The sequence below is a fragment of the Saccopteryx leptura genome, chromosome 6 (assembly GCF_036850995.1).
Source record: "Saccopteryx leptura isolate mSacLep1 chromosome 6, mSacLep1_pri_phased_curated, whole genome shotgun sequence".
Lineage (NCBI taxonomy): Eukaryota > Metazoa > Chordata > Mammalia > Chiroptera > Emballonuridae > Saccopteryx > Saccopteryx leptura.
This window is the reverse complement of record NC_089508.1, coordinates 44,577,995-44,600,442: the sequence shown is the minus strand read 5'-3', so window position 1 is coordinate 44,600,442 and position 22,448 is coordinate 44,577,995. Positions and strand designations below refer to the sequence as shown.

At 44.3% G+C, this 22,448-nt stretch overlaps 1 protein-coding gene across 1 annotated transcript; it reads left to right on the top strand.

Annotated features, from left to right (window-relative positions):
* Positions 1-13,897: 13,897 nt before the first annotated feature.
* Positions 13,898-22,161, top strand: LGALS3 (galectin 3). Its single transcript, XM_066342352.1, has 4 exons — positions 13,898-14,296; positions 16,795-16,883; positions 20,348-20,513; positions 21,857-22,161. The coding sequence occupies exons 1-4, from the start codon at positions 13,913-13,915 to the stop codon at positions 22,010-22,012; spliced, it is 795 nt and encodes a 264-aa protein (XP_066198449.1). The 5' UTR covers positions 13,898-13,912; the 3' UTR covers positions 22,013-22,161.
* The last annotated feature ends 287 nt before the right edge of the window (positions 22,162-22,448 follow it).

Sequence of the window (22,448 nt, the reverse complement as noted above, 5' to 3'; positions counted from 1 at the left end):
ACCATTTCAACTGTTAATCCAGACTCGGTACAGCAACTTGTGTTTTGTGTCTTGGATATTTTTCATCAACCCCCTCCCAAGAGGTCTACCAAGAGGAGATTGTCTTTGCAAATATTAAACCAGTTGTACTGGTAATGCAGTGTTTTACTTAAACCCGACGAATGTAAAAATAAGAAACAAAATGGTGTAGAGATGATAAAAATGGCATAAAATGAACAAAGAAAATTATAATAAAATATGACTTAAAGATTTTTATAACATCATTTCACAGTACTGTACATATAGACTACTCAACTTATGACCAAATCATGTTACAACCGGTCTGTCGGAACCACTCGTGGTTGTAAATTTGAGCACTAGCTGTATAGCTTTATGTATCATGTGCCCATTTTTCTCTGACATCACAGGGTCCCAAGTAGCTAACATGATAAAGCTACTGGGGTTACTTTATATAATTTGTAAGTTCAAAAGAACACTGTGGTCCATCATAAACCATACATTTAAAAAACATTCATATATCTTATTTTTAAGAGTTACTTATAGATAGATGGATCATTAGACATAAACCTGTATATCTAAATATATATATAGTTTTTCTAGTAAAATGTAATTGGTTTTTCATTAATTTCCACCCTTCAGTCACATTGCTTCAGTGAGATTATACCACAATACCACATTTCCAGTTTCCATTTTAATTTATTGAGTAAAGTTCTTGCCCAAAACATAGAACACGTATAACTGTATCACCATGTCACATCACAACAACCAGTGGGCCTGTTCTTCCATGAGCACAGTCCCTCTCCTAGCCTCTCCCCTGCTCAGTGTGACCCTTGCCCTATGGCCTAAATGGACCCCTCTCATTGCTAACAAGACCAGGGTGCTGGTCCTGGTCAGCAGCAGCATCTGCTCGCCCCTTGGGGAATGTCCACTACCTACTTGAAGAACTCCCAGTGACACTGCCAGTGGTTCTCCCTGGTGAGGATGTTAATGTCTCTCTATCCCAGGAATCTGCTCTGGAAATCTGCAAAGAGCCAGCACTGCCCTGGGATGGGTGCAGAAGTGGGTAGAATGGCTGCCTCACCTGAGGGCTGTCTATTGTCACTTGGGCCTCCACGCAGCTTCTCTCAAAGCTCTCACAAAGACAATCCCGCCCTTCTCCCCGTGGGGCTCCCACCCAGCAACAGAGGCGGGACTGACCTTGTCTGGCATCCCCGCCACAGTCCTTTGTCTTTCCTTGGTTCTCTAGCACCCAGTCCCTTCCTCCTCTAGCCAAAAGTCCAAAAGCTCCCAGACACAGGTCAGGTGCACACAGAGGCTTTCTCACATGTGCTATCAGCCAGACAGAGTCCCAGTGTGAGCCGGGAAACTGTTCTCAGAATTGAAAGAACGACTCCTCTGTTCTCTCAGAGGTAAGTCCACTTTGTGGCCAATTATTCTTTCCCTTTCTGAATGATTCTTTCTGACTTCTAAATCTACCAAAATTGGTGGCCTGTTGTGGGTGGTATTTTTTCTTCTTCTTTCATTTTCTTCCTTCCTTTTCTCTTTCCTTCCTTCCCTCCTTCCTTCCTTCCTTCCTTCCTTCCTTCCTTCCTTCCTTCCTTCCTTCCTTCCTTCCTTCCTTCCTTCCTTCCTTTCCCTTCCTTTCCCTTCCCTCCCTCCCTCCCTTCCAGTTTTGTTCTTTACCTCATGCTGTTGGACGGCAAATATTCCATTTTCAAACACTGACTTCTCAGATCCTGACATACTTTCAACTTGATCTGTGCTGTGATCTTGGTCATATCTAATTTTCAGTTTTCTCATCTTTAAAACAGGGATAAAAATACCTACCCATGTATATGTATGTAAAGCATTAAGCATAGAGCAAGGCACATAATAAGTGCTCAATGAATATATGTGTTATTATAATCTTTTTTTTTTGTTATATGTATATAGTGAAATTGTGACAACAGTAAAGTTAGTTAACACATCGTCACTTTATAAAGTTACCTTTTTGTGTGTGTGTGGTGAGAACATTTAAGGTCTGCTCTTTATTCTCCATTCAAATCCTTTGATCATTTTTTAATTGGACTATTTTTTCCATTGTGTTGTATGGGTCTCATATTTCGGAGATTAAACTCTTACAAATATATGGTTTGCAAGCATTTCTTCCCATTCTGTAGGTCACCTTTTTCATTTTGTTGTTTCTTTTGTTATTGTGGGGGAGGAACAAAATTTCCTCTACTCTCAATGTTCTTCTGGCTGACCTAATAATGAAATATTATTAGACATATGAATAGACATGAGACAGATAAGCAAGAGAAAATAACCGAATTTAATCACACATATGCATGGGAACCCCACATAAATGAGCAAGTCAGACCCCACCTCCATGAGAGGTTCAGAGACAGGAAGGGGGACTGAGGTGTGCTAGGGATGAGGTAACACACCGTGGGGACTTCAAAGGGTCATTGCAGGATGATAAGGTTTACATGGATGGACCTTGATAACATTATACTGAGTGAAATAAGTAAATCAGAAAAAACTAAGAACTATATGATTCCATATATAGGTGGGACATAAAAATGAGACTCAGGGACATGGGTAAGAGTGAGGTGGTTACGGGGGGGGGGCACAAAGAAAACCAGATAGAAGGTGACGAAAGACAATTTGACTTTGGGTGATGGGTATGCAACATAATCAAATGTCAAAATAACCTGGAGATGTTTTCTCTGAACCTGGGTCCTCGGCATCCCAGTCCGATGCTCTATCTACTGCGCCACCGCCTGGTCAGGCATTTTCTTTGAACATATGTACTCTGACTTATCAATGTCAACCCAATAAAATTAATATTAATTCAAAAAAAAAAAAAAAAGAAGTGCTGGTTTTTAGTTAATAAACAGGCAGTTCGGGGGTGTGGTCCTCCGAGCCTGCAGCTAAAGTTGCCTTTAGCTCAAACTGCTAACCACAGAGGCACATCTTGGGGTGACTTGTTCTGGACCCCCCACCCTGTGCTGCTGTTTAGTTTGATGTAGTCTCACTTGTTTATTATTGCTTTTGTTGCTTGTGCTTTGTCGTTATAAAAACAAACAAAAAAGCCTGACTGGGTGGTGGCGCAGTGGATAGAGCATCGAACTGGGATGCGGAAGACCCAGGTTCGAGACCCCGAGGTCACCAGCTTGAGCGAGGGCTCATCTGGTTTGAGCAAAAGCTCACCAGCTTGAGCCCAAGGTCTCTGGCTAGAGCAAGGGGTTACTCGGTCTGCTGAAGGCCCGCGGTCAAGGCACACTTGAGAAAGCAATCAATGAACAATTAAGGTGTTGCAACGCGCAAAGAAAAACTAATGATTGATGCTTCTCATCTCTCCGTTTCCTCTCTGTCTGTCCCTGTCTATCCCTCTCTTTGACTCTCTGTCTCTGTAAAAAACAACAACAAACAAACAAACAAAAAAAAACCATGGACAAGACTAGTGTCAAGGAGCTTTTCCCTTGTTTTCTTCTAGGAATTTTATGTTCTCAAGTCTTACATTGAAAGCTTTAATTCACTTCAAGTTAATTGTCTGACCTTAAAAAAAAAAACCCATCTTGGACAACCTTAACCATTTCACTCAGCTATTACCCCGTTAAATGATACCAAATACCAAATGCAATCTCTCTTGCAAGCACTGATACTTGTTGTAACAACCTTTACTAGAGGGATAGCTTTTATTCCCACATTTGCCAATGGTACTTTTTAAAAAAATTTTAATTTTTTTTATTTATTGCTTTTAGCCAGAGAGGAAGGGAGAGAGAGAGAGAGAGAGAGAGAGAGAGAGAGAGAGAGAGAGAGAGGAACATCAATCTGTTCCTGCTTGTGCCCTGATAAGGAATTGAACCCGCAACCTCTGAGCTTCCAGTCAATGCTTTAACTAGCGGAGTTATACGACCAGGGGTCCCCAAACTTTTTACCCAGGGGGCCAGTTCACTGTCCCTCAGACAGTTGGAGGGCCGCCACATACAATGCTCCAGGAGCACAGGATGCAGATGCTGTGCTCCTCTCACTGACCACCAATGAAAAAGGTGCCCCTTCCGGAAGTGCGGTGGGGGCCGGATAAATGACCTCAGGGGACCGTAGTTTGGAGACCCCTGGAGGGCATCAATGGTGCTTTTGTATTTAACTTTTCCCTCCTTCATCAGGACTCTCTCCAATCTTTGTGAAAACAGATAGGTTTTCTAGGAAGTGATTTATTATTTCATTCATTCATTCCTGAAGCAAATACTTTCCTAGAACCTACTACACACCAGACACTAATAGATGCTGAGGATGCAACCGGGAGCACACAGCAGAAGGAGTTAGCTCTCAGCCTGAGAGGGGCGTGCCCACGTCACTCGGAAAGTGAAGCCTACGTCTCAAAAACTGCACGGGACCCCTCCCGCACGAGAGTCGCTGTGCATTTGTTGGGAAGGTTTTGATGCGGAGAGAAAAGTTACTGTCAGTAAAGTAAACGCAGAAGGGATGAGAGTGCCTGCAATTCAGGCAGAAAATACGTAAGTGAACAACACCGTTAAAGCAAGCAAGAAAAACTCCCGAAAGCAGCAAGCACACACTCCGAGCTCCGCAGTCTCTTCCTCTCTGTGGGAGTCAGGTGAGGATGGCGAGCGTGGCCTCCTTCCAGGTCCCGGGGGCTGCGAGGTGGCTGCCCTCTGGGCCTCACCCCCTCTGCTGGGCCCGGAGGGTGTCCTCTGCGCCGGCGGGGCGGGGGCTCACCCGGCCTGTTCCGCAGGGAGAGGCCGGTGGGCAGGGGTGGCGGCCCCGCCCTGGGAGGGGCGGGCCAGGCCGCGCGTATTTGAGGCGTGGAGCTGCCTCCTCGTTAGGGACACACCGACCCTGCCAGGAGCTACACCCGGAGTTAGCGAGCGAGTCCTCTGGCGTGGGGTGAGTGGCGCGGCTGTCCGGGACCGGGACCGGGGACGGGGGCCCGTCCTGCTGACGGCTGGGGTCGGGCACTGCTCGGGGCGCGGCCCCTTTGAGGGCTCGGGTGGGTGCCTGGGGAGGGGCTTGGCTTGCCGGGCGCTGGGCGGTGGGAGGAGGGCGCGGACGGCTGGAGAGCCCCGAGCCGGGAGGGAGGGGGCATCTTCTGGGCACTGGTCCATAGTTTTTGATCCCTCGAGAGAGCGCAGTTGGGGAGTTAGCAACGTCTCACTAAGACTCACGTACCCCTCCTTGGGGTGAACGGGTGTGTCCGCGTACGCGCCCGGCGTGGGCACAGGGCACCCTCTGGGGCGACTTGGAGGCTGAGCCACGCGTCCCGCCCTCCCGTCGTTAGACCACCTCGAAATCAGCTGGGTCCACCTGCAAGAGAGTGGTGGACTGAAGCTTGGTGTTAGGAACCAGATCCCCTAACCCAGCACACGGGGCGTACTGCCCAGGATCTGTCTAGGGTGGCACCCGGGACCCATGACTTGGCTGCCCGGGCACTCGATTTTACTGTGCGGTGCGAATGGGTTCGTCTGCCAAAGCCCAGCAGCGTCGGGGGTACAGCTTCTCTCTGGATGCTGATCCCACAGAAAATGATGCCGTCCCAAGGCCTGAATGGGCATGTGTCTAGCTTGGCAAAGACCGAAACTCCGAAGCTTTTGCAAATCAGCGACTCATCGCTGATCAGATTAGTTCATTAGAACATGAACTATCTCAAGGCTGTGCTGAGGCTGTGTGGGATGTGGCAGGATAATGGTCTGAGTGTGCAGAGCCCTAGCTGAAGTTGGTGTGTGTGTATGTCTCTCTGTGTTGAAAACATGTTTGAGGATTTATTCTGAATAATCAGTTATGCAAATAAAAACTCTAAAACCCATCCACTGAGGATTAGGAGCTCAATAGCAGGGACTCGGGGACACATGATTGAGGCTGTGACTTAGGTTTCAGGCCAGCCCCTTAAAGTGAGGGAGTCCTGTTCCAGACTATGGAATATTGGTAAAGTGACTCCTGGGAGTTGGGTTGCTGAGCGATGAAGACAGCTGGACTTCAGTGACCCAGTCTGTTACTAGTATTCTGGGAAAGATATGAAAGGCAGGCTGTTAATTCTGAAAAAAAAAAAGAAAGAAAGAAAGAAAAAAATGACAGCAATAAAAATTGACCACTTAGGCACAAAGCATAAGAAAAAAATTTTCACCAACTTCCAAGATTTTGACTGATTTGCTTCAAATTTATAAAATTCCTCGTTCACACGTAGGAAATCCTGTTTCCATTAAAGTTACAATATAATAATAAAAATGTATTTTTCCACAATGGTCTTCTTTCCCGACATGGACTTTGAATCCCATTTCTAGAGTAGAGTCTCTCATTGCTTTGATGGTTGTGCCTCATCCTTGACCTTCAGGAGATGGCTTCCTGGATTCATAATGTTGGGGGGTTACCCTTAGGACCAGCACTTCCCATTGTGGGGAGGAATTTGTGGTCCTTGAATGTTTGTGAGACTCATGGTAACTGACCTAAAGCACAGCCTCTCTTTCCTGTGATGGTTTCTCTGGTGCCTGAACTGGTTCTTCTCATTAAATCTTGATTGGTAAGCCTGCCGGAATAGTGCTTGCTGTAGGCTTACAATTTGCTGCTGACTAAGTATCACATGTTCTCGCTTGACTGACGTTCAGCTTTTCCATAGGGGAAAAATCAGTAACTGAGAGGATCAAAGTAACTTTACCTTCCTCAATACTGAGGAAGTATGATGAGAAAGAAATCCTAGTAAAAGACCAGTTTCCTTTATTTCAATTCGTTGTCACTGACTTTGGCTTTGGAAAGTGGACTTTCCGTAAGTCCTGCTCTGTGTTTGAGCAAGGGTTGGAAGTAGATCGCCTGGCTGGTGTTCTTTGGAGAGGAGGACTGTGGGCAGTGCCTTGGGGTTCTGAGGAAATACATTCATGATCTACTTCCCTTACGGCTTGTGTGAAGGTCCCGGCCCTCTGTGAGCAAATATCAGAGGTGCTTTTGGGAGCCTGAGCAACTGAATTAATTGCTAGGTTATCCTAAATAACATAGTAGTGAGTATATCATGCGTTATTAAAGGGAAAAGCTACAATTAACAGATGATTAAACTAGTCAACCTTCGAACTCATGTTTAAACTCCTTATTCCAAAAGCAAACTGAACTATAGTACTTCCTGTAGGTTTTTCCAAATGTAAAGACCCAGGTAGTATTTCCTATATTTTTGTTGTCTTTAATGTAGTTTTTTTTTTCTCTTCTTTTCTTAAAAATTTCCATTGATTTGAGAGAGAGAAGAAGGGGGGTGGGGGGATAGAAAAGAGGAAGAAAAAGAGAGAGAAGCATCAATTTGTTGTTCCACTTAATTGTGCACTCATTGTTTGCTTCTCATACCTGCCCTGACCAGGGATAGAATCCACGATCTTGTCGTGCTGGGAAGTTGTCTGTACACTGAGCACCCAGCCAGGGCCTAGCATTTCTTTTCTGACTCTTCAAAACTCTCTGGTTCTAGGAATGCCAGAATAGAGTTCACATATTTACAGATTCTGTAGAGCGGGAAGATTTTTTTTACATTTGGCTATCTATGTATAAACTACTCTTCTAAAAAAAAGATAAATATAAAAAAATAAATAAATAGAATTTCCAGGAAAGTAAGGAAGATATTTATCTAAATAGATTTTTTGCTGTTGTTGTTGCCTTTATTTATTTATTTACTTATTTTTAAGTTGCTAACTTTGGTTTTAAAAGAGCATTGGTTATACTCCTTTTCAAAAAAGAGATCTGGCCTGACCAGGCGGTGGATAGAACGTCGGACTGGGATGCAGAGGACCCAGGTTCAAGACCCCAAGGTCGCAAGCTTGAGCACGGGCTCATCTGGTTTGAGCAAAGCTTGGACCCAAGGTTGCTGGATCGAGCAAGGGGTTACTCGGTCTGCTGAAGGTCCGCGGTCAAGGCACATATGAGAAAGCAATCAATGAGCAACTAAGGTGTTGCAAAGAAAAACTGATAATTGATGCTTCTCATCTCTCTCTGTTCCTGTCTGTCTGTCCCTTTCTATCCCTCTCTCTGACTCTCTCTCTGTCTCTGTAAAAAAAAAAAAAAAAAAGAGAGAGAGAGAGAGAGAGAGAGATCTGATGGTAAGGAGTTGACAGAATCAAAACAGCACACACCCAGTTTTTGGAAAAGTACATGTCATTGGTTTAAATGTGTTTACAATTAGCCAAGTGACTGTAAAAATTGGCATTCTTGTGTTCAATATCATTGTACTGAGTGAATGAGTCCCCCAGCTAGCTTTCTGACAAAAACATGATCTCTTTTTAAATTTGTTTGCTATCTCAGCATGTTATATAATTCTGAATGAATAAGCTAGATTGTTTTTAAATAAAGAAATTAACACTTTCAAAGAAATATACTTTAAAATTTCAAAATGTGAGGTTCTATATGAGTGTAAAATGAGCCTGAATTAGGAGTCCAAGTTGCTTGGACCCTGGTCTTTGGTCTGTTATGGATAGAATGACTTTGGGCCACCATGTTAGCTCTCTAAGCCTGTTTCCTCACCTCCAAAGTGGGAATATTAACTTTTCTCATAAGATTATTATCAGGATCAAAATAGGTAAGGTTTGTGAAAGTGCTTTATAAACTGTGAAGCGCCACTCAAACGCCCCAGGGTGTAATTATTCTGATCAGCTTGTCTAATGTGTCACAACACAATCCAAACTGTCATCCCAGGTGCTGCTATGTGACACACAGTGGAAATAAAGTGAAATCTGTTTTGTTTCTCAAATTGTTTTGTTCATGTTGAGAAATAAACTGAATACGCTTGAGCAGAGACTTTGAAAAGAATAAAGGTTAAATTTTGGAAATGCTGTCTTTATGTGAGCTTCCGGGTATAATCAGCCTTTAAACACATCTTAGTTTGATTGGAGTTATGATAATAAGACACTTTATGGGGTTAATGGCACAGATTTAGCTAGTTTTGACCATGGAAGCTACCTCTGTTTTTTATGGACCTGTGTCCGTACATGTAGGGATACACATGCTAATTAGCCTAGACTAGGCTAGACCAGTGGTTCTCACCTAGGCAGACTTGTCTTTTTCACTTCCCCCACTGATATTTGGCAATGTCTGAAGACACTTTTGGTTGTCACAACTGGTGGGGGAAGGGGTGGCGTTTGTGCTACTGACTGTGCATTGAAGCCAGGGAAACTTGCTAAACATCCTATTAAACTTAAATGGCCAATTGAGACAAACAGTTCTGAGACCGTTCTTCCACCACTGATTAAGACTAGGGTGACAGGTATTGGGGAAAAATATTCATTTAGCCTTCTGAGCTTTCTGGACAGCCTTGGTGACCTTGTCAGCTCCAGCTACCTTCTTGTCTACTGCTTTAATGACACACAGCAACTGTCTGTCTCATGTCACAAACAGCAAAACAGCCCAGAGGAGGATAGTCAGAGAAGCTCTCAACACGCGTGGACTTGCTAGGAACCATATAGACGATGGCAGCATCACCAGGCTTTAAAAACTTTGGGCTATCTTCCAGCTTTTCCCCCAGAACAATAATCAGTCTTCTTCCCCAGCTCAGCAAATTTGCAAGCACTGTGAGCTGTGTGACAATCCAGCCCAGGTGAATAGACAGCACTGACTGGTCTGGATGGTTCAGGATAACCATCTGAGCTGTGAAGCCGGCAGCTTCCATTGGTGGGTTACTTGCTGTCACCAGCCACATTGCCACGACAAACATCTTTGACAGATACCTTCTTGAAATTGAAGCCCACATTGTCCCCAGGAAGAGCTATGGTGCATTTCAACAGGACAAGCCCCCCAAAACAAAGCATTCAACCTGGAATGTCAGTGGTACCGAGGTTAGAAATTAGGCCCTACACAATCGGGCTCTTTAAAAGGAGTGAAAACACTTTTAAAGTTATTGTTGGGTCTTTGGTATGTGCCCAGGAGTGAAAGAAGAGTTTATATAATCAAAGGAACTAAGCCCTTCGACTACCATGAAGTTCAAGATTGTCTTCTACTAGTATCTGAAGAGAGAGAGGCTTTATTTTCTTTCTTTTTTTTCCCTGTATTTTTCTGAAGCTGGAAATGGGGAGAGACAGTCAGACAGACTCCCGCATGCACCCGACCAGGATCCACCCGGCACGCCCACCAGGGGGCGACGCTCTGCCCACCAGGGGGCGATGCTCTGCCCCTCCGGGGCCACTCTAGCGCCTGGGGCAGAGGCCAAGGAGCCATCCCCAGCGCCCGGGCCATCTTTGCTCCAATGGAGCCTTGGCTGCGGGAGGGGAAGAGAGAGACAGAGAGGAAGGAGGGGGGGTGGAGAAGCAAATGGGCGCTTCTCCTATTTGCCCTGGCCGGGTCCCCCGCACGCCAGGCCGACTCTACCGCTGAGCCAACCGGCCAGGGCCGGCTTTATTTTCTTGACCTAAGAAATGTCCTTTCTTTTTCTTTTCTGTACCAACTCTTCTCTCGAGTTCCTCCCGCGGTAGCAGCAGTTTTCTGGGCAGTGGCCGCCGTTTGGGAAAGGAAGCACAAGCAGAGGAGCACCCAACTTTTGCTTTAAAAGGTTAACTACTATAGGGATACAATGAATGCCCGGAGAGCCACCGTGATTGCCCCGTCAGATTACCAGCAGCTTCCCACCTTGGAAGACGGACACTATGATAGCCTATGTTTGAGAATGCCCAGATTAAGAGAGAAATGTGCAAGAAATACATATATTTGATGTATGTGAATGAAGCTCACATGAAGTCCTAGGAGGAGTTCTGTCTGTTTGAGTTTTTACCCCCAAAATCTAATATTTTACATTTTTAGGACCTATCAAGTAGTCACCATTTGTTGTATCCCTTGGGGCAATGTCATTTCCTAAAATAACTGAGTAAATATCACAAGTGGGTAACTCAAGGAAAATGAGATTCTGGTTGTTTAAAGCCTGGATAATTTTGACCATAGTGCATGTGATTCTGAGCTGAGCGAATTCACCCAGACCTCAGGATCCGAAGCTGCTCTCTTTCCCTCAATGCCTGGCACCAGGCAGCAAGCACCCTGGGCAGTCACGGGGAGCAGGGGAGAGCAGGAATGATGTCTCAAGGCCATCCCTACCCAGCCCAAAATGTTTGCCCTACCCCAAAATATTTATATTCCTCCACACTGCCTCATGTTTTTGGTTTTGTTTTGTTTTTGAGATACACATACCATACAGGAAGGGAGAAAGATGAGAAGCATCATCTCACAGTTGTAGCACTTTAGTTGCTCACTGATTGTTTCTCATATGTACCTTGACCAGGGGCTCCAGCCGAGCCAGGGACCCCTTGCTCAAGCCAGTGACCTTGGGCTCAAGTCAGCGACCTCAAGCTGGCAACCTCGCACTCAAGCGGCAAGCCTGCGCCCAAGCCAGTGACATGGGAGTTTTGAACCTAGGACCTCAGCATCCCAGGTTGACACTCTATCCACTGTGTCACCACTCGTCAGGCTGCCTAACTTTTTTTTTTTAACTTTAATTTGTTATACTGCCAAATATTTTATTTGGAGTAACAAGTATCTTTTTTTTTCTTTCTTCTTCATTGTTTCAGCTCACCGCTCCTTCAAGGCTTAGCTCAAACACCTTCCCTCTTAGAAGTAATCATTCTGGTTGTGACATAGCACACAGTTTGGCTCACGGCATGATCATCTGGGATCCTGTTGGCCTGTGGACCCTTTGACCAGACAGATCTTGGTCTATCCATCTTCACACCCAGACAGGAGCCTGCCCCATGCCTGTGCAGAGCAGGCAGAAATGTGTGCAAGTGAAGGAATAAATCATAAGCAGCAACTACGTCTGAGGGGCATTATATATCAGATCTCAGTGAGAATCAACCAACTCTGCTTTCTCCCTACAACCCAGAAGGGGAGATGGGGCTGTCAGTGAGAACAGGGGAGGGGCGGGGCGGGGTTGAGTCATAGGCAATATTAACACGCAGAACCCTGGTAAAAGGTGTGGGAAAGAACACAGGAAGGAAGGTGAGGGAGGACCAAAGGTAAACCAGGACTGTGTACACTCGTTACCTGGGAAAGGGGCAGAACATTTCCTTCCTCAATCTTCTCTCTCCTGCATTATAGGGCCTGTTCCTCCCAGGATTCAGAACACAGGCTAGTGTGATTGAAGTTATGGATTAAATAGCGTTTGGTAATCTAGCTGGAGTGTACCTCCACCCTTTCATGAGACTTTTTTTTATGGCTCTGCACTATTGATTTAAACGTATTTAGGAAATAGATTGACTTGTACTGGAAGAATGCCTGTAAATTGACCAGAACTACACAATGTGATGTTAAATTTAAATGGAAAACTTGTGAAATCTTTTCGGATCAAATATGATAACCTATGTTCTGTTTGTTTGTTCTTTTTCCCCTCTTAGGAAAATGGCTGACAGTTTTTCGGTAAGTGTTTTATGTCTGTTTTCTTGCATTCTAATTCCATGTAGGTGGAGAGTTTTGTGTTTTTTAACACCAGCTTTTCCCTTCTAACTCTCACACCATGTGTCTTCCTCTGGCCTCATCTGTCCATTGAGGGCTTGTTGGCTGAAGTCTTGCTTTTCCAGCAACAGATTCTGGAAGAAAGCCAGGTAGAGAGAGGCCTAGGCCTTACTAAGAGTCCCCCTTACCAAAAGGCCTGGGACAGAGGCCGGCGGACTGCATGGGCCAGAGCTGAGAAAAAGCTGAAGAGAGGGAAGTGTGGTATAGTCCAAGCCGCCTGAGTTTTGTGATTGTTTTTCTCATGTCAATTAGAAAATATTTATATTTATATGTGCTTTTACATCAAGGCTGGATAGATCTGGTTTTAACAAACTATGGAAATGGAACCCTCCAACATGTGAGACGATGGCAGACACGTACTGATAAAGCATATATAACCCCAAAGTCTAACTTTAGTCCTTGGAACTCAAAACTACTTAATAAGTGGAAAAAATTTTACAGATACTGTTATCAGAAAGGGGATCTGGCCCAGAGCTGGTCTGCCTAGGGCCGGCAGGGAGTGTGAGGGTTCTTGGCTTCGTGCAGGAAAGATTTCACAGCATGAGTCCTGGTGATTTTGCGAGTACATGTATTAAGCCCAAGATAATGGTACAGGAAGGACTTAGGATGGAAGAAGCAATAGGAGGGAGCCGAGGTGGGGCTGCTCTGGCTCACTGAAAAGTCTAAGGAGAGAGGGCCTTGGAGGCAGGTTCAAGGGGTTAGCCCGGGAGGAGCTGCCACTGCCCACTGCTCTCCTGTTTGCAAGTCTGTGGGGGCCCTTAGAGCTCAGGAGAAAGAGAGAGGCCAGGAAAGAGAGCCCCTGGGAGGAAGGAAAGCCCAGAGGGAGAGCTCTGGTCCTCCAGTCTAAGCGTTGTTAAGGGTGGAGATCTTAGAGGCGGTCCCAGGGGAGGATCTTAATAGAATACCCATCAGCTGTCCAGGTGTGTCCTTCTAGGGGGCCAATAGTCAGTGCAGCTGGTCCTGAGGTCAGCTGCTACATCGCTTGTCTGGTTTTGCTGCTTTTCTGGAGCCGAAACACAACTGAGACCTAGATGTTTTTAATGTGGGTCAGAACCTCATTGTCCTGGGGGCTTAATGCTTAAGAGCTCTTCTCTGCCCCCCCCCCCCATATTCCTTCCTCCTTGCAGGGGGTCTAACCCGCATGACTAGCAGCATGCCAGGGAAGGAAAGGTCAAGGGTGGGTCCAAACTGGATGGCCAGCAATATGAAAGGACAGGGGGTCTGACCTGCATGACCAGCAACCTGCTAGTGGGGGGAAGGTCCCCCTGGGGGGAGGTTCTGGTCTCCCCAGTTTTTTCTATTGCTTAGGCACCCGGGGCTTTCCACCCTGGTGACCTTCTGTGTCTGACCTTGCTCTGCTCCTAGTTAACTGCCTACCACAATACAGATTCTATACCTTCACTATAACCCTCCACTTCTTAGATTGCATATTCCTGTTCTCCTGAAACTTCTGCTGTTTTGAATGTTTTTCATCCAGGAATTGTTTATCTCTTTTTTCCAGCTTAATGATGCCTTATCTGGGTCTGGGAACCCAAACCCTCAAGGATGGCCTGGGCAGTGGGGAAACCAGCCTGCGGGAGCAGGGGGCTACCCAGGGGCCTCCTATCCTGGGGCTTACCCGGGACAGGCACCTCCTACAGCCTACCCGGGACAGGCCCCTCCTGCAGCCTACCCCGGACCGGCACCACCTGGCGCCTATCCTGGACCAGCACCTCCTGGCGCCTACCCTGGCCCTACGGCACCTGCTTATCCTGGACCAACTGCACCAGGAGCCTACCCTGGACAGCCGAGTGCACCGGGGGCCTACCCTGGTGCCGGCCCCGCTGGTGGCCCCGCTGGACCACTGGTAAGAAGGAGTTAGTCAGTTCGTGAACTTGATGGTGAGCAGGGCAAAGCTAATGGAGAGCACAGCAGTTGTCTAGGGCTGTGGTGCCATCACTTAGCAGCGCTCTGGCCGGGGCTGGTTCTGGGCACTGACCTGCAAAGGGCTTCAGGGAGGCCTGCAACTTAACTCACTGCTTACATCCACTTTTCAGGGGCCAGCCACAGTTTATCTCGGTCCAACAGAAGAAATAGTTATTGGTATTGTGTTTAGTATGTGTACTGTTGGTATAAAGAGAAACAAATGTGTCTTTTATTCTGGTGGGGGGAGAAAGAGAAAGGGAGAGAGATGAGAAGCATCAACTTGTAGTTGCATCACTTTAGTTGTTCCTTGATTGCTTTCTTATATGTGCCTTGACCGGGGGGCCCCAGCCAAGCAGTGACCCCTTGCTCAAGCCAGTGACCTTTGGGCTTGAGCCAACTACCATGGGATCATTTCAATCATCCCACACTAAAGCCGGTGACCTCGCACTCTAGCTAGTGAGCCTGCGCCCAAGCTGGATGAGCCCGCGCTCAAGCCGGTGACCTTGGGATTTTTGAACTTGGATCCTCAGCATCCCAGGTTGATGTTCTATCCATTGGGACACCACTGGTCAGGCATTAATGCATGTTTTGAAGGCATTTGTAAAGCAGCTTTAATATAAATCAAGTTAAGAGCATAGTAGTGGGAGAAAGTTTTTTGTTATTTTTTGTTTTTTTACAGAGACAGAGTGAGTCAGAGAGGGACAGATAGGGACAGACAGACAGGAATGCAGAGAGATGAGACACATTAATCATCTGTTTTTTGTTGTGGCACTTAGTTGTTTATTGATTGCTTTCTCATATGTGCCTTGACCGGGGCCTACAGCAGACCGAGTAACCCCTTGCTCGAGCCAGTGACTTTGGGTCCAAGCTGGTGAGCCTTACTCTAACCAGTTGAATCCGCGCTCAAGCTGGTGACCTCGGGGTCTAGAACCTGGGTCCTCCACATCCCAGTCTGACGCTCTATCCACTGCACCACAGCTTGTCAGGCAAGACAAAGTCTTTGCTATTGTTATTAATAATCACTGAGCAGATAACATGTGCCAGCAGTTTGCTCCTACATGGATGAGCTCATTTGGCCCCATAGCCATGCTATGGGATTTGTTATTCCTACTTTACACATGAGGAAATGAGGCAAGAGAGTTCTATAGCTTGCCTAGGATCATAGAACATGTGGGGCAGCCAAGGAAATGTAGTTTTGAAAAACCTACTAAAGATAATTTTGTGATTTAAGGATTGAATTTTTATTTATATTAAAACACATTTTAGTAGATACATTCTAAGCACAAAACCTTAACTCTGCAGAACTCCAGACACATCTCCGACACAGATCCTTCCCTGCTAGACTTGTAGTCTAGCTGGGAAATAAGCAGAAGGAGAAAGAGTTCAATTCGAGCTGGGTCAGACCCTTTCAGGAGAATGTAGAAGACGGCACAGGTCACATCTGATCTGCTTTTATGTCAGCTTAGAGGAAAGCACAGAGGAAGCATTGGGGGTGGATGGCATTGGGCAGGGCCTAGGCTGCAGATGGTTAGTCCACTGCAGGTAGAGGGGACATGGAGACTATGGAAAGGAAGAGGCAGATAGGAAAGAGATTGCAGAGGAAGACCCCAAAATCTGCTGGTTGAGTCTTACGAATCAGAGATGGCTGGCTTTTCAAGACAGAACAACTAGGGCACCAGCCAAGGGCCAGCCCTAACTGGGAACTTATGAAGGGGACTGACGGGGAGCGGGCAGGAGAGACAATTCCCGTGGATATGTGTTGAACTTGCAGCACCAGCAGCAAGTCCAGCAGGAGGAAGAATGGGACCACTGCAGATCAGGGCTGGATGGTAGTTGAACCCAGGAGGGAATAAAGAAGAGGCCAGCAGTGGAGCTTTGGGAATAATTAAAGTGCCTTGAACATACATATTTGCAGAATGAACTAGGAAATGTATTAACTAGAAGGTGTTCATCCCACAAGTACCGAGTATCTGCCACATACTGAGCACTCTGCTGGTGCTGTGAGTGGAACATAGGAGAACCCAGAAGCCTGAGAATGGGACGTGATAAAGTATGTTATGTGGCAAGGGTCTTAAGAAGGACACAGAGATGTTAATGTTGACTGCAACATCTAGTTTAAGCCCTTTGAAAATATAGTCTAAGTGAATGAATTATAGATTGGGATGTAGTAAGAAAAGCTACAGTGCTCCAAAGGGACTATATTCTGTCATTGTCACCAATTAACTGATGGCTTTAATCTTGACTATTAGCTGGGCATGTAGGGAGCCTCATCTCTCCAGGCCCTGGGCAAGGTGGCCGAGAGTCTGGACAGATGGCTTCAATTAGGGTTATGTGTTATTCACAATATTAATAGTGATTGAACTTTAGCAACATCTTTTTCTTTCTATCCCCAAGAAAAAATGAGTCTTCATTGATACGCATATGTTTTCTCACCCCCAGCCTGTGCCTTATGAACTGGCTTTTCATGGAGGAGTCATGCCTCGCATGCTGGTGACAATTCTGGGCACCATGAAGCCCAATGCAAACAGGTAAAGAGCAGAATTTAAAAGTCTAACGTATTTGTTGACTGGTTTTTGAATAAAGGCTGATCTATTTTGAAACTTAATAGAATTTCCTACATCTACACATTTAGGATCTTGACTGTACCATATTATGGGGTTGTTCAATATACATTGCCACCAAGGGGACAAGGTTTCCCTCGCCAAATCTTGTTTTTCTCCCAGAACCTGAATAAAGCAGAGTTCTACATTGTGAGGACAAAGAGGAAGAGCAGAAAAACCCGTTCTGTTGGTTCTTCCCAACGGTGAAATCCTTAGTATTTTTTTAAATTTATTCATTTTAGAGAAGAAAGAGAGAGAGAGAGAGAGAGAGAGAGGGAGAGAGAGAGAAGGGGGGAGGAACAAGAAGCATCACTCCCATATGTGCCTTGACCAGGTAAGCCTAGGGTTTTGAACCGGCAACCTCAGCATTCCAGGTCAATGCTTTATCCACTGCGCCACCACAGGTCAGGCGAAATCCTTAGTATTAAAGGCAAGTAGAGCCTTTGTAATATGCTAGGCCATCCATCCACCTCTGAACCATGTATGTCTAAAACCGAGCATGTGCTTTATGTCTAGACACCCATCAAAATGTGGGTCCCAAACCAAATCTCCCACTGGACATAGCAGTGAGTTGATCTGAGAGGTTGAGTGTTATCCCACTGTGTCCTCCTACTCACACAAGTCTCCCTGCAGCTGTGCAGGTCACAGCGCAGTCTCAGGGCTCCCGAGCATGGCTGTCACTCCTGTCTCCACACTGAGTGCAACTACAGAGTCACAGATGCCCACAGTATCGGCTTGGTTGACAGATGATAAGCGGCAGGATGGGAAACCCTAGTCTTCTGAGTAATCACTATTTACTTAAAAGGTTTGAAAAGATTTTTAAAAGTTCAAGACTCCATCAAAACAAATCAACCTTTGCCATTGGAGCTGGTGTGATTGAGGGGAGCTAGGATGGAGTAAGACTTTGGACTACCTTGGGAAAATCCATGCTGAGCTATGGCTGTCTTGGGATGGCTGGCTCTGATTAACACCACTGGTTATACTTGTATATAGTAAAACCAACCGGCTAAGGATCTCCTGAAGCCATCCAGTGTGCCAATCCCTGAGGTTAGGGGCACCATTAAAGCTCCTGCAGCCATTAATTAACGTGTCTCTGGGTCGAATAGACAGAATACAAAAGATACAAATTCAAGCTATGGACACAGATTTAGTCAAAGGTTTACACATAGCCTCTGTGAGTGACTGTCACCTTGCTCCTGGTGAATCAATGGGAGCCACCTCCTCTGTTACCAGGAGCTAGACTGGCTTCTGATCTGATCATTTTTCATTCAAATAGCCCATTCACTCCATCCTCCGGTTCTACCCCATAGTCGCCACACTAAGACAACTTTTCATTCCACACAGCCTATGCAGCTTCTCTAAACACAGTACTTCCCTGCACAATAAAGCTGATCTCACAGCACATTACAAAACCTATCTATCCTCTGGTTATGTTCTCAATCGTCTTTCCTTCCAACATAAGAGAACACAGTACGCCTTATTCTGTGCACACAGCACTTACAGTTTGTTAATATCGGCTCCCCTCCTCCAACACCTACCTCACAGACCCACTCTGGTATCCCTGCCTTTATTTAGGGTGATTGTACTAGAAACTTTAGCTCCAGTATACTAGAGATGTAGACTGAAGCTGTGGAAGATCAAAACTAATATTGGTTGAAATGGTCAAGGTGATAGTAACCTGAAAAAGTTGTTGCTTGGCTCTGCAAATCCTGGGTAAATAATTAGGAGAAAAAAACATGCTTAAGGTGGTAGAGATGACAGTATCTTCCTTTTCCCTGAAGAGGAAATACAGCCATTGGATATTTACTCAGATACAATTTCTATTGGCATTTGACTATTTTGGTCCTGTCGCCGTGAACATACTTGTGGTTGGGACTGTTATTGGGTGAATCTAAATATCTAGGGAATTATTGGTAGTAGGTCAGGAGTAGAGATTTTGCTTTAAAACAAGGGCACCACTGGTGGGAATGCAGACTGGTGCAGCCACTGTGGAAAACAGTATGGCATTTCCTCAAAAAGTTAAAAATGGAACTGCCTTTTGACCCAGCTATCCCACTTCTAGGAATAGGTCCTAAGAACCCTAAAACACTGTTTCAAAAGAAGATATGCACCCCCATGTTCATTGCAGCATTGTTTGCAATAGCCAAGATCTGGAAACAGCCCAAGTGTCCATCAGTAGATGAGTGGATAAAAAAGCTCTGGTACATTTACACAATGGTACATTTTGTGGCCATAAAAAGAAGGAAACCTTACCTTTTGTTTGACAGTATAGATGGACCTGGAGATTATTATGCTAAGTGTATAAAGCCAGGCAGAGAAAGACAAATACCATATGACCTCACATATATGTGTAATTTAATGAACACAGTAAACCAAGGAACAAAATAGAAACGGGCAGCATTACAGGGAACAGATGGACAGCTGTCAGAGGGAAGTGGGGAGATGGGACCAGATCAAAGAAGGTGAGTAGTCAGAAACATATATACAGAATACACATGTACAGACAACAGGGTAGCAATAGGGGAGGGAAGAGGGGTGGACGTAGGGGGAGGGGGCCAAAGGGTGGGAAGAGACTTTACATGGGGCATGGGGGGCACAATGCAGTGTGTAGAGGATGTTCCTTGAAACCATGTCAACACAATAAATTAAAAATTTTTTAAAAAAAGAGCATCAGCTGATGCTGCTGTCAATGCTCTATGGCACACTTTAAGAAACTGGAGGTTAGGGTTAGTACTTGAACAGTCAGAGGACTTGCGTTTGCGTGAACATCCAAGGAGGAGGAACGGGATCAAAAGTTAATGCACTTGCATTAATTCCACTTCACATCATGGAAAGTTCAACATATTTGTTGTCATGGTTTCACAACTTAGCAACAGCATACTGAACGGTATATTAGCTACTTAATTGCATTCTTTCTGTTTTAGGACTAGGTTTTTGGTTAACTAGGAGGAAGCCAGGAATTTGATCCCTTATTTACATGACTGGCTTGCAGTCAATAGGTATTCCAGGCAACCTGGCAGGGCAGGAAGGAGGTAACCATGATCATCCACAGCATAAAGCAGATCTTGCCCTCAAAGTGGCCTCGACACTCTTTAAGGAAACCTTGCAGGGTTTTCATGAGTAGAGGTGGTAAGGAGGAATTGCAATAGAAGAGAACGATGTGACCAAAGATGACGAGTCAAAACAATTCTACATATATTGTCTTACTTTTAGATACTCGGGTTGTACATCAAATACTTGGCTTAGTATACAGTTTGAACCCATTCGCCGGTTTGTTTTGTTTAGAAAATGATCCTGTATTTTTTAAAATGACTTGCTCTTTAGAAAATCGTATGTTCTTCCAAATACATAACTTGAATCATTTCGCTAACTCTGGTCTTTGGTTTAAACAGACTTGCTTTGGATTTTAAGAGAGGGAATGATGTCGCCTTCCACTTTAACCCACGCTTCAATGAGGACAACAAGAGAGTCATTGTCTGCAATTCAAAGCTGAATAATAACTGGGGACAGGAGGAAAGACAGATGGCTTTCCCATTTGAAAGTGGCAAACCATTCAAAGTAAGTTATTGCTACTATTCTATATTGATCATGCACATTGCTCATGGGGAAAATCACTCTAATACCACAATGCACTTGGAATGAATTTTCATCAGCTGTCCTGGGACACCTGTCCAGCTCCTCCCCATCCCAAAGGACCAGGAGCAACAGGCTAGAGCCTGGCCATACTCCCCAACTTCATTCTGTTACCTCCGCTGAATTTAAGTTTTCTGGAAATGAGAAAAATAACATCTTTAATAAAAAAAGGCAGTAAATCTCAGGTGGACTGAGCTTAAGTTCCTTTAGAAAACATAATGGCATGGCAATCAAAACTAGAAAAAAACTTAATTAAATTAATTTAAAAAGAGATTACAGTTTACATTTAATAAATTTTCAGGTATACAGCATAGTTAAAATTTTTAATTCTAAAATCAATACATGCTTATGAAAAGAAAAATGTACAGATTTTTAGATTAAAGTCTTTCATCCTTTACATCCCGAAGGCTGCAACATGATGAGTACCTTTCCACTAGCTTCTATGATATATACAGCACACTTTGTTTTTAAGCAGTTCTTCACCAAGTATTTAATAAATACAATGTTAGGTTAGGATTGACTGTCCAGTGGACAATATAGCAGCTAGACTATAATAAATTCAACGGCAGAGACAAATAGGGACCATTTTCTACAGTTGGTAGGCATCTCTCAGTATCAAGAGCATTGTTATTTAACACTTTTTCTTTGATTAGATATGTGATAATTCAACCAGTACTCTATTGATGAAAATTTGGAACTGTTACAAATAAAACCTGAAAAGGTTTTATTTATTTTACTAAAATACTGTACTAAATATTCTTAAAAATCTTTCCTTTCTAAAACAATAATTTTATTTAAAGAATATACATTTTTAAAATTTAGATATTGCCAAAGTGCTACTTCCAAAAGGATTTAAGGATTAACACATCCTAGAAGGCTGTGTGCCTGCTCTTGCCAAAACGAGTTATAATCCAGCCCTATAACGTTTGCCACTCTATTAAGGAATTCCTACTGTAGTGTTTATTTTTACTTTCAGCTGCTTTGCTAGGCCATACAAAAAAACTTTTGAAACTTTATGTAGACACATATGTTTATGTAGATGTTATTTCTTTGTGGCTTCAACTATAGTCTTCTAAATATTTTTTCATTTTGTTTGCTTAAATCTTTGAATGGTCTGGAGTTTATTTTTGCTGTAAATTTACTTTTTCTGGACTTTAATCAGTTCCACAAATGATCATAAAGATGAACTGTGGATACCCTGAGGTCAGGACAGACTGGTTTTGAAATGAAAGGGCATTTTTAACAGTTTCGTGTCTCTGCCATTTCAGATACAAGTACTGGTTGAATCTGACCACTTCAAGGTTGCGGTCAATGATGCTCACTTGCTGCAGTACAATCACCGGATGAAAAACCTCAAGGAAATCAGCGCAGTGGGAATTTCTGGTGACATCAGTCTCACCAGTGCTTCCTATACTATGATATAATCTTAAAGGGGCAGATGTTCTTTATAAAAATGGAATTGAATGTAAGCCTTACCCATTTACATGTCTCATGTTCACTATAAGTGAAAAATTTTACCTTTATTCAACAATGTCCTTGTAAATCATCTATTTAGTAAATATTCTGACAATTACCTATTTATGTCATTTAATTGGGGCAGTTTATTCTTGATAATGAAGAATGGACTCAATGGTAAAAGAAATATGTAGCAATATTAATATTGGATTAGTCTCCCAAAGTTTTCTATACTTCCTAAAATACATATAAATATTTTTAAGGCAATAGGAGTAAATACTATTCTTGGTTTTCCCGAGTTTCATTAAAAAAAAGGAAATCACTCTCCTGTTTTCTTAAGAAAATAAAATATATTCAAGAAATGAGAAAAGTAGGAAGGCTTTATCTACAGATGATTTATGACCC